The sequence below is a fragment of the Sus scrofa genome, chromosome 6 (genome assembly GCF_000003025.6).
Source record: "Sus scrofa isolate TJ Tabasco breed Duroc chromosome 6, Sscrofa11.1, whole genome shotgun sequence".
NCBI lineage: Eukaryota > Metazoa > Chordata > Mammalia > Artiodactyla > Suidae > Sus > Sus scrofa.
The window spans coordinates 134,722,649-134,734,798 of NC_010448.4; the positions used below are offsets into that span (position 1 = coordinate 134,722,649).

Below are 12,150 nucleotides of genomic sequence, written 5' to 3' on the forward strand. Positions count from 1 at the left end.
CTTTGCTGTAGCTGTGATGTAGGTTGGCAGCTGTAACTCCAATTGGACCCATAGCCTGGGAGTTTCCAAGTGCCATGGGTGCGGCCCTACAAAAAATATATATATATTTTTTTGACTTAAACATTTCTGAAATCACTATCATGATGTTGAGTCTATTGGTTATACATCTGGGATTTTAAAAGAAAAGTTAGATGGTAGATGGTCATCTCACATGACACAAAAATATAAATTCCATCAAAACTAAGCAATTAACAGATAAAAACCAAAACTTGGGAGTTCCCGTCATGGCACAGTGGTAAATGTTCCAACTAGGAACCATGAGGTTGCGGTTCGGGTTCGGTCCCTGGCCTTGCTCAGTGGGTTAAGGATCTGGTGTTGCCTGAGCTGTGGTGTAGGTTGTAGATGGGGCTTGGATCCTGCATTGCTGTGGCTGTGGCGTAGGCCGGCAGCTATAGCTCTGATTAAGATTAGACCCTTAGCTTGGGAACCTCCATATGCCGTGGGTGTGGCTTAGAAAAGACAAAAGACAAAAAAATAAATAAATAAAAGTAAAACTCTAATCATAGAAAATGACACATTTAATAATCTTTGAGGACTGAAAGTTTTTCTAAACAAGAAACAAAACAAAATATCCATAAAAGATTAGTTCTGCCTAAGTAAAAATGTAAAAATTTTTGTAGGGTGAAAGACATCTTCAGTGCAGAAGAAAATGGCAGCCTGGGAGAAAAGTATTTGTAACATAAATAAAAAATAAGTGGTAATACCTGCTATGGACTGAATTGTGTCCCTCTCCCCAATTCCTATATTTAAGCCCTATCCCCCAATGTAATGATGTAATGGTATTTAGAGGAGGGATCTTTGGGAGGTAATTAGGTTTCGATGAGGTCACGAGAGCAGGGGCTTCATAATTCCATTAGTGCCCTTAGAAAAAGAGGCCAGATAGTTTCCTCTCTCTGTCTCTCTCTCTCTCCCTCCCTCATCGGCCCTCCCTCTCCCTCCTCCTTACTTTCCCCCTCCTCCCTCCCACCTTCCTCTCTCCCTCCCCCCCTCCTCCTCACTCCCCCCCCTCCCCTCCTTCCTCCTCCTCACTTCCCCCTCCCCTTCACTCCCCCCTCCCTCCTCCTCCTCCTCACTTTCCCCCTCACTCCCTCCCTCCCCCTCCTCCTCTCTCCCCTCTCTCCCTGTTGTTCTGCCAAGTGAGGACATAGCAAGAAGACGGCCAGGAAGAAAGCCCTCACCAGCTATCTAATTGGCTGGCACTTTTATCTTGGACTTAACATCCTCCAGAAATGTGAACATAAATTTCTATGGTGTAAGCCAACCAGTCTATTGTACTTTGCTAGAGCACCTGACAAAGCTGACAAGATAATTTCCTTAGCATACACAGTCTTCCTGCAAGTCAAAAAGAAAAAAATGAGCATATTAAAAATGGATAAAGGTCAGGAACAGGAAATTCTTATACAGGAAGTGTAAATGACTAATAAAAGTATGAAAAGATGCTCAGCTTCATTAGCAATGGGAAATGCAAGTAGCATAAAAGATGACTTAAATGGGATTTATTTTTGCCGATCATATTGGTGAATAAAAAGATTGCTGGAATACACAGTAGGTGATGTCAGGAATAGGGCATCTTAGAAGAGAATGGGGATACATACTGCAAGTTTAGTAATGCATATTGACACTGAAAATGAACATGTCTTAAGCCATCAATTCCACAAAACGGATATACAAAGTATAAGGGTGTGCATATCAAAATAAGCATTGTTTGAATGAGGAATAAAAATTTTCCTTCAATGGGAAAATTGTTCATTTAAATTATGGTACACGTAGGGAGTTCTCTGGCGGCCTAGTGGTTAAGGGATCCGGCATTTTCACTGTTATGGGACGGGCTCAGTCCCTGGCCAGGAACTCCCATATGCCACAGAGAGAGACCACTAAATAAATAATAATAGTACATGTATATTGTGTAATAATATTTAGCTGTTAAAGGACAGTATTCTGAATGTATCGATGTGGACTACTGAAACAAAAATGTTCCGAACGCAACAGCACGTCTCATATGATCTGATTTTTTTTAATTAACTTGACATAGGTGTGTACTAGTGAAGAACTGCCTCTTTTAACATGGGAAAGTTAGCAGTATAACAGCAGAATGCACTTTGTTAATTTGGAATTTTACCAGACATTAAAAATATTTCAGGATTCCCACTGTGGCGCAGCAGAAAAGATTCCGACTAGTATCCGTGTGGACAAGGGTTCAATCCCTGCTTCGCTCATTGAGTTGGGGATCTGGCGTTGCCGTGAGCTGTGGGGTAGGTCACAGATGAGGCTCAGACCCAGTGTTGCCTGTGGCTATGGTATAGGCCAGCAGCTGTAGCTCCAATTCGACCCTTCGCCTGGGAACTTCCATATGCCACAGGTGTGGCCCTAAAAAGAAAAAAAAAAAAATCGAATGAAATTGAATAGAAAGAGTTTATATCCTAAGTAGAAATGTAAAGGGCACTTCAAATCCAAAATATGTTCCATTAGACTTCAATAATTCTATGTCACTTTGTTGTGAATAGGAGCATATAAAATGGTATTTTCATTATTCTTTCATGAACCACCTAGATTACTAACTAAAAACTATACTTTAGCAAATAGGATATTATTGAAAGCATAAAAACCTAGTACTGTCCACCAATTATTTTCATCATATCGGTTTCAGTGGATGATTTTGCAGGGTGGAAAGTCAGCTCTGCTAGCAGTTGCTTGCAGTAACTCCCTATAGAAGGTGTGAGCAGAACATTTGGTAAATAGAATTTACATCTCAAGATTACCATGATTTAAATTTATTTATTTTTATAGTGATTTTTATTTTTTCCATTATAGCTGGTTTACAGTGTTCTGTCAATTTTCTACTGTACAGCAGGGTGACCTAGTTACACATACATATATACATTCTTTTTTCTCACATTATCATGCTCCATCATAAGTGACTAGGCATAGTTCCCAGTGCTATACAGCAGGATCTCATTGCTTATCCATTCAAAGGCAATTTAGCCAAGTTCCCCATTTACTTCACGTTTGGGTTCAAAATGAAGCGACTATTGTCACTTGAATAAGAAATGTAGTTTAATCTTGCTATAGTGCTATTACACTACTTTGGGTTTTCTGACAGTTTGATAAAATTCAATGGCAAGAGGTATAACAAGGTATCAAGATATTCTCTTATAAGGAGACTGAGAATGCAAAGGCAAAAATATATTTCAAACATCTTCACTTATTTAGAAAAGCAAATATTTTAGATGTTGCTGCAAGCAGGCAATTCTTGGGCATTTTGCAGAAATGACTCACTCCTTGCATCTTTAAGAACCAAGTTTTTCACTTTTTATTCCATAGTGTTTTGTTGTAATCCAAAAGCATGTGGCATATATGTGGCATTCATTCTGCTTTATAGATTACAAGATATTTAGAGAAATAAAACACAAATATTTTCATCCCATGCTATTTCTAAATTAAAAAAAAAGATATTTTTAATGTTTTTAACCTGGCTCCAGTTTGAATGCTGTTAGGAAGACAATATTGAAAAAAAAAATACCTAACGTGGAAATCACTAGTACTGTCCACCAATTATTTTCAGCTCTCTTCCTGGGCATATCATATTGCGCTTACCCACCTACCTGCTCCTCTCCGCGCCCCTGTGCCCCGGCAGCACCTGTGCCATAGGTAGTTCCTGGGCCAGGGACCGAATCCAAGCCACAGTTGTGACCTATGCCACAGCTGCGACCATGCCATACATTGAACCACTGGGCGGGGCTTGGGATGGAACCCCACACTGCCACAGAAATGACACTGGATCCTTAACCTGCTGCACCACAGTGGGAAGTCCTTACCTGCCCCTCTTGAAGTTAGTAGGGCCATACCAACTGCTCTGGCAGAGATGTGTGAGCAAAGGCAGCAGGTATCACCTCTAGGTAGAAGTTCTAAGAGCCAGTGCATGACTTATCATACTGGTTTTTTTTTTTTTTTTTTTTTTTTTTTCCCTTTAGCACAGCAAATAGGACATATAGGACAGTGGCTGCTCTGTCACCTGAGGTCTCAATGAACAGGGCTCCCCTTCTGAGTGGGTGGAATCCATAGGTGAGACACAAAACTTTCTGGCTATGGCACTGAGATGTGGGCATTGTTTTTATCACAGACATACCTGGGCCACTGTGTTTTGGAAATGATCAGATTCCTATCAGAATTATGACTTACCTACATAAGATTAGGCACAGGGAAAGAAAGCAAGTGGCACAGAAGAGTGGGCAGGAAAGGTATAGGAAAAGGTAATAACATGCTGAAACTCTTCCCATCTAACAGCAGATTAAAAACAGGCGTTTAGGTTCAAGAGTTCCATGTTTTATATCATCTAAAAATAACCACTCTGGGAGTTCCCAGGGTGGCTCAGCAGAAACAAATCTGACTAGTATCCATGAGGACACCAGGTTCGATCTCTGGCCTTGCTCAGTGGGTTAAGGATCCATCATTGCCATGAGCTGTGGAGTAGGTCACAGACACGGCTCAGATCTGGCTTTGCCGTGGCTACGGTGTAGGCTACAGCTCCGATTCCACCCCTAGCCTGGGAACCTCCATATGCCACAGGTACGGCCCTCAACAAAATAAATTAAAATAAAGTAAATAAAATAAAATAAAATAACCACTCTGGATAAACACTAGTCCACCTTTATTTTTTAAAAATCATTTGTTTGAGCTTTTAAACAAGTCCAAGCACTAAAATTACAATAGTTGCATACTGATAGAAGCAGCAAAATATACATAACACTATTTACTCTCTTTTACAATCCAACAAGTATGAAGAGCACAAATACATTTATTCACATGACACATTTCACCTGCTGTTAAAATAAGTCAAAAACAAGTTGAAGTCCAACACTATTTACCAAGTGGTAAAATATTCTGACCCCCAGATGAAGAAAATGTAGACTCCTCATCTTTATAGTCCCACCTTAGACAGGTAACTTGGAGCAATGACGGTGCTACAGGTGAAGCTAGCAATACATTTCACAAAAAGTTCACTTTATGTGTTTAACGAATAATCTCATTTGGATTCTAAACTCAGATTAGGCACAAAACTGAAGCAGGTTTTTCTTTTTAAGACTGAAAATGAGCAAACGAGAGCATTTGTTACACAAGACAGATACAGCTAATGATATCTGTATTTGTAGATGTTAACTTTTAAGTATTTCTCACTTCATCAATACAGATAATTAGAAGCAACTTTATGCCTTTTGAAAAAAAATGTTTAAAGATCATATTTTATTATCCAGCTAAATCCATCAGTAAGAAATCTGATGTTTGACGATACAGCTGTAAGAATCAGCATGAACTGTCTCCGTATTCATAAGCATAAAAACACATGCTCTTCTACTGGGGGGGTTGGCTCTCATTTTTTTTGAACGTTTACTAACATCAAAAAATGTCTGGCATTTTCAAGTTACTTGCCTAGAGTAATAGAATTCCCCAGAAACGATATAATCAAGTTATACGCGAAGTTGCTTAGCTAATATTGAATCCAATGAGAAGTTACTCTGATGGTCTAAGGACAAATTTTAAAATTGAGCATAAAACTTCAAAACTAATAAACTTGCTGAACACTATTTGTGCTATTTATTTCCAGTAATTTGAACAAATACACTTCCACTGGGAACATTTACATGAAAGTTATTGGTAGGTGCTCCACTTTATTACTTATTACACAATAAGTTGCCAAACTACATTAAAATACATAAAATAACAGAAATAAAATTCTGAAGTCAGATATACATACTGTTATGTTCACTTAATTCATTTTCTGTGGACAATAAAAGCCTAATACAATGTAAACACATATCCTTTCACTTATTTTTTTTTCCAATTTTTGGTGCCTATTTCTTTCATCATCATTAAATCCATTTATTAGCCCTAAACCTATGCTCAGATAATACAGCTAAACCTTCCAGGATATACAGAGAATGACTGCCCTGTCACTCCTCCAAATCTTGTGCTAAGCTCATACTTTCCTGTACATGATCATGTCACAGTATTTCCTCAACCCAGATACACATGGCCAAAGTGACATCATGGCACGAGAGCAATAATTGTGCCATTTGAGTAGAAGCCTCAAGGAGAAGAGGTCTAAAGTCCTGGGTGAGGGTTTCTCCTCCAGGGCTGTCCCCAGTCTGCATCCACAGGCATGTTCACGCAGCATCCTGCCCCACATGGGGCAAAAAGATGGAGCTTCAGTTCCTTGTGCCTCAGTTCCCCAAATGTCAACACTCTCTCAAGCAGCTGTGGGAAATAAATATCTCCTCCAAACTATCTACAAGTTCTTTTTAGTCTTTCAATGCCCCTAAAACACATGAGAACATTTATGTAATATAACAGCAATCACAAATTGCAAAGGCTTTTTTAAAGTATATACATTGGAGATATATATATATACATATATATATATACATACACACATATATATATCCCAAAATAACCAATATGTAGTTGTCCTTTTAAATTAAGAATGCGCAAAAATTTTTGCACATCTATGCTCACTTTGCACCAAGAAATTCTTTCCTGTAATTCAATTTGGCAAATATTGAGCATCTACTATGTGCTCTATATATGAGGATGATCTAAATTTGTGTGACTAATCATTTCCTGGTCATAAATTAAGACTATTACATGCCAGTGCATATGTTTGTTGCCCCACTTTAAATTCACTGTGGAAAAAAAGTAGTTATCTTTAAAACTTCAGTGAGGCTATTTGCTTAATTTCTTCTAATTTATTCATTAGAATTTACCAATTTCACTCACCTAAGTTAACAATAATTCCAATGTAAATTACCAGTTAGGAGCAAAAAAATATGTGAAAATAATGTCTAATTGAACTGCACAAATTTCCTAGAGAATCTAAAATAAGCCTCACAGGGAAGATTAATTTTAAAACAGACCCCAGTTAATGAGGTCAAAGAACCCATTTTACAGAAATGCATTTCTCTATTGTAAAACAGAATTAAATACCCTATGCTCTGATAGACTCAGGATATTTTGAGTGATTCCTAAAATTTATACAAACAAGCAGAGAAAATATCTAACGTCTTACTGGGAAATCTGGGGAGAGATTTTATCCCTTGATCTCTTGGTTAACCATTATGAGAGCCTCCAAGTGCCTGGTGAATTGCCAACCCTCCCCTTGACATTGCAGCACAGGTTGTAGAAGATGCCATCTTACAGATCGAAAGCACCCTCTTTCAACTGAAATTTCTGATGGGCTGTGTGTGTGTGTGTGTGTGTGCGTGTGCGTGTGCGTGTGTGTGTGGTGGTGTAAGTGGAAAGCAGAAACATGCCACCTACAGATAGTCTTTGCATTTTATGCTCTAGGGGTTGTGTTTCTTTTGTTCTCTGACATAGAAATGACAACCCAAGGTAAAGTTTCTTTGCCAATGTTCTTTGCACCTGTCACTTGGGGGTTATTTTTTGTTTGTTTGCATTATCCATGGCAGAGCTTCTCAGGAACTGCTATAACACAAGTTACCTACAAGTTATACAACATGTGCTGATACAGCCTTTGTTTCTCTAAAAATTATTGACTATACACCAGACGTTTCAGAGAGAAAGGTGATCGAAAACTGTGCAAATCTATGACTTATGAATATCTTCAAACAACAACTGACCTTCATAATAATAAATGCAAGCAGTCATATCCATCAATATGACAAGGATAGGCTCATTCTAAAGAGGCTCGCAAGATCAGGCAACCTGACAGCCACATCTCACGTACGTGGAGGTCATTATAAGCCAGAGTGAACCCCTGTGACATGACCATGCATGTCTTAATCAAGGCTGCATAATGAGGGACAAAACAGACAAGATCAAAACAGGCACTCCATCTCATTGTGCCTAGTCTCTAAGGAACTGCTACAGAGCAGTGACCCCAAAGAGCCATTTCACTGTGTATGTGGTATTAGGATGTTCTTTGATAAACAGGCCAAGTAAGTGCTACCAGCTTCAAAGGAGTCATTCATTTCAAAAGCTTCAATAACACAGATAAGCCCAAAAATATTTTCAATTTGACTCCTATGGCATTATTTCATTGTATTTACCTCCAGTTGAGAAAAACATATGAATATGTGCAATTACGCAGATTATTTAAAAATTTCAAAAGTCACATCTGACAAAAGTGCCCCCAAACTACCTCGGTGAGGGCTGATTTTTCCAGTTAGGCTTTTTGCATGTCTACAATTAACTGAAACATCGCCAAAAATTTTCTTCACCCTGTCCTAGACTTAATGCTGATTTACTGTCCTAGTGAACTAGGTGGTTGTTTGTTGAGTTACTTTCTCCGTAACTGGTGACTCAGAAATAGCAGCAACCTTTAAGGAATTTTTAATGGAGCTAAGCTCCCAAACATGTAAGCTGATGATATGCACTCCACAACAGCGTCTGGTGAGCTTGTAGAGATTCTTAAGGACTGCCTTCCGCAGAAGAATATATACCCAGGGATCTAAGATTTGATTCCATGTTGCCATTCGAAGAGTAAAAAGGGTTGTTTCACAGGCATCCAGATAATCTGGTCCATTGATTCCAATGGTGGCCATTGTCACCTGCAAAAAAACAAAAACAAAATAGAGCTCAGTTGATAGACATTTTCTCAGACCTACAGTTTTTTTAATTTAACTAGCCATGAGGCATGGTATTCATTTCACTTTCCACAAAGTGATGTTATTTTGCAAAATACTGACAAAAAGCAATGATGTAGACCTCTGAATCCTTTGAATTCAAATTGACATCAGAACTACAAAAATGATAACTTAAATGGTAAGTCAAATATGCACAAACAGAATGACTCAGAGGACAAACACTGATCCTAGTAATAGATCTGAATAGAAAGTTCAAAGCCAACACACATTTGTAAGTTTCAAAGAAAAAAATACAGCTTATTTATGAATAAAGTTCAGAGAAACTAAAGTTTAAATAACTTATAGATGAGTGTTTAAAAAATTAATTTAGAACATCCTGAACATCCTGATACTGATTTTCACATGGTATGTTATATTGTTCTGGAATGTTGCTTTTAGAATTTTGGTAACCACAATGATACCAATGTCTTCTCTTTCATATTCCCTTTTCTTTATCTTTTACCCTAGTTTTTCTTGGCTAAAATATTCCAAAAGTGGAATGGAATTGTCTAAGTGCTTTGAGGAAATGAGTTCTCCTCTTCAATACCATTGAGACTTAAAAGACCATGTAGAATTTGGTCGCATGTGTCCATTTCCTGACCACTCCAGATGTTAAAAACATCATCTTATAGAATAAATTCCATAAACAGTCCCAGCTATATGTTAGAATGGGTCCAGCTGATCCCAGCTTTAACTTCTAAATAAGCAACTGCAAAACAGATAAACAAGAAGTTTTTGAAAATGCCTTGGTTATAGAAACAAAAAACAAATAAATGAACAAAAGATAAAACTGAAAACTGAAGGGAGACTTAGACTATTATGACACCGGGATGAAGAGAAGATGTAGCAAAGCCTAGAACCCAAGTGAAAAGAAAATCCAGTCTTCTGGTCTTCTTAATGGACCATTATCAGGAAGAAACATCTTAATATGGACTGGTGGTACTAATGGTTGAAGGAGAAATGTTCCTACCAAAACATTCTGCTATCATCAAAACAAAGTACAAACTCCTTAACTGCCTCCTTGATGAGGGCTCTGAAGTCTACTCTACAACCTCATCTCTCCTGCCAACATCCTATGCACCAACCCTTGCAAAGGCCTCACCTTTGCAAAGCCCTTCTGAGCTTTGGCTTGTGTGACTCTCTTTTGAAACTCTGCTCCCTATTTCTCTGCCTCACAAACTCCTATCCATCCTTCAGAGCCCATGTAAAAATGGACTCACCTCCATGAAACTTTGTCCAACATCACTGAGATAAATTAGCAAGCTGTTCCCCCCTCTGTGCTCCCAGAGCACCCTGTTCTTATCACTTACATCACTTAACACATTACATGATAATCATGTATTTACCTGTACATCTCTGAGCATCTCTTCCTTTTAATTTTATCTCTAATATCCAGTACAAAGCTAATACTTTTGATGTTTTCAGTGATTTCTAAAATGAATAATATTATTTTACTTTTTATTCAGTGAGGCTATTTCTAAAAGTACAACAACTCGTCATCAGAGAAACATTTGCTCATCTACCACAATGATCTAATATTTTGAGGCTGAAAATGTTTCTAAAGTTTTAACAGAAAAGCATTCACTAGTAAAGGATTCCAGGGTGGTTGTTGCCACTGAAAGGAACAAGATCTTATAGTCTATGCAGATCCTTTGGGAAATGATTCTTTCCTTTATGGTTCATTTTGCAGGGGAAAATGTATCAAACTGCAGCCTAAAGATTCTCTAGCTAAATAAGGCTGACCAAGTTCCAACACAGAGAAAACTAGTTCCCACACAATAGGTATAGACTCTTATATCACTGCTCCCTAAGTTAACCAGTGGGATTGAAGACATAAGCCTAGATAAGCCCTGTTTCTCTTAGAAGAAAGCAAAGTCAAGATCCAATTGGCCTTTGGATTGAGACATTTTTCACTGTATGTTTTTTCTTTACTATGTGCCAGGTAATACGCTAGACCTTGAGAATTCAACAGCAAACAAAGCAGACATTGCTTGTGCTTATGAATTTAAATCTATTTGCTGAGTTTGGGGGGAGTTTTTTTGTTGTTGTTGTTCAAGAATAAAGGAATCAATAGCTCTCTTGCCTCATGAATACTAAGTGAAAGCATTTCCTATTAATGACTAGGTGTGTTCCTGGAGATCTCAGAGCACAGCCAAGACACAGCTGTATGCGTCTGGGAGCAAGGTGCTTGGTGCAATTGCAAGGAACAGCTGGGCCTAGCTTAGAACATGCAAATTTAAAATGCAAGCCCTTCTCTCCTCCCTCCCTTGCATGCAGCAGTGTGGTCACTAGCCATGAGAAAAAAACATTGAGTCCTCTCCTGAGGGCAACCAGTGCCCAGGCTTCTCTCCAGAGAACCAGGGCAGTGGCCAGACACTCACTCTCATTCTCTCTCGCTCCCTTGACCCCCAGCACCAGCCTGGAAGAGAGGCTGCTCTAGGGCCTAGCTTGGGAGAAGCACCAAACACTAAGCCACCAATAAAGATGTGGGTAGAGCATTTGTGTAAAAAAAAAAAAAAAATCATTAGTATATTATTGACAATAGTATAGTATTGACAATTCAGGAAAACCCAGCTATGCAACAAAAGATAAACTATGGTACTTTCATGTAACGGAAAATATGCAAGCACTGATTTTGTGATTTAATCTTAATTTTTTAAAAGCAGGTTACTAAACTGTATTGATTGTATGATCCCAATTTGGGGGGGAAAGAAGATGTGATTTTGTGTATGCCTTAGGGAAAAAAAAAAAACCTGGGATTTATTTCAATATTTTCCTTGGTTAATTCTAGCCAGTGGCAATGCAGAGGATTTTGTTTTTCTCATTTGGTTTGTCTCTAATTTACTAATTCATCAGACAGATCTTGCAATACTTTCCTAATCTGCCCTTTTTTTCCCCAAGTAATTTGTTCAAATACACAGGCATATCTTGTTTTATTGCCCTTCACAATATTGAAGGTTTGTGACAATATTGAATTATCAGATGGTGGTTAGCATTTTTTAGCAATAAAATATTTTTAATTAAGGTATGTACATTGGTTTTTAGACATAATGCCTATACAGTTAATAGCCTACAAAATGGGATAAATGTCATTTTATATGCCCTGAGAAACCAAAATTTGGGGCTATTTACTTTATTGTGATGTTTGCTTTATTGTGGTGGTCTGGAACGGAACCCACAATATCTCCAAGGTAGGTCTGTACTACCGTACTAAAGAATGAGAACCAGGGAGTTCCCTCTGTTAAGGATCTGGTGTTGTTTCTGTGGTGGTATGGGTTCAATCCCCAGCCTGGCGCCATGGGTTAAAGGAGTCCGAGTCACCCCAGCTGTGGCATAGGTCGAAGTTGCAGCTCAGATTTGATCCCTGGCTCCTGGATCCCTTACACTTCCATATGCCATGGGTGTGGCCAAAAAAAAAACAAAAAAACAAAAAACAAAAATGAATGAGAACAAA

The 12,150-nt window shown here is 38.4% G+C and overlaps 1 protein-coding gene across 4 annotated transcripts in view; it reads right to left on the reverse strand.

Annotated features, from left to right (window-relative positions):
- PTGFR (prostaglandin F receptor) overlaps positions 4,686–12,150 on the reverse strand; it is a 49,734-nt gene continuing 42,269 nt past the window's right edge. For 3 of the 4 annotated variants that reach the window (XM_005665359.3, XM_013999328.2, XM_013999325.2), the window contains exon 3: positions 4,686–8,621. In XM_005665359.3, coding sequence (XP_005665416.1) covers positions 8,331–8,621 — 291 coding nt within the window. In that variant the 3' untranslated portion in view covers positions 4,686–8,330. 4 annotated transcript variants of the gene reach the window in all.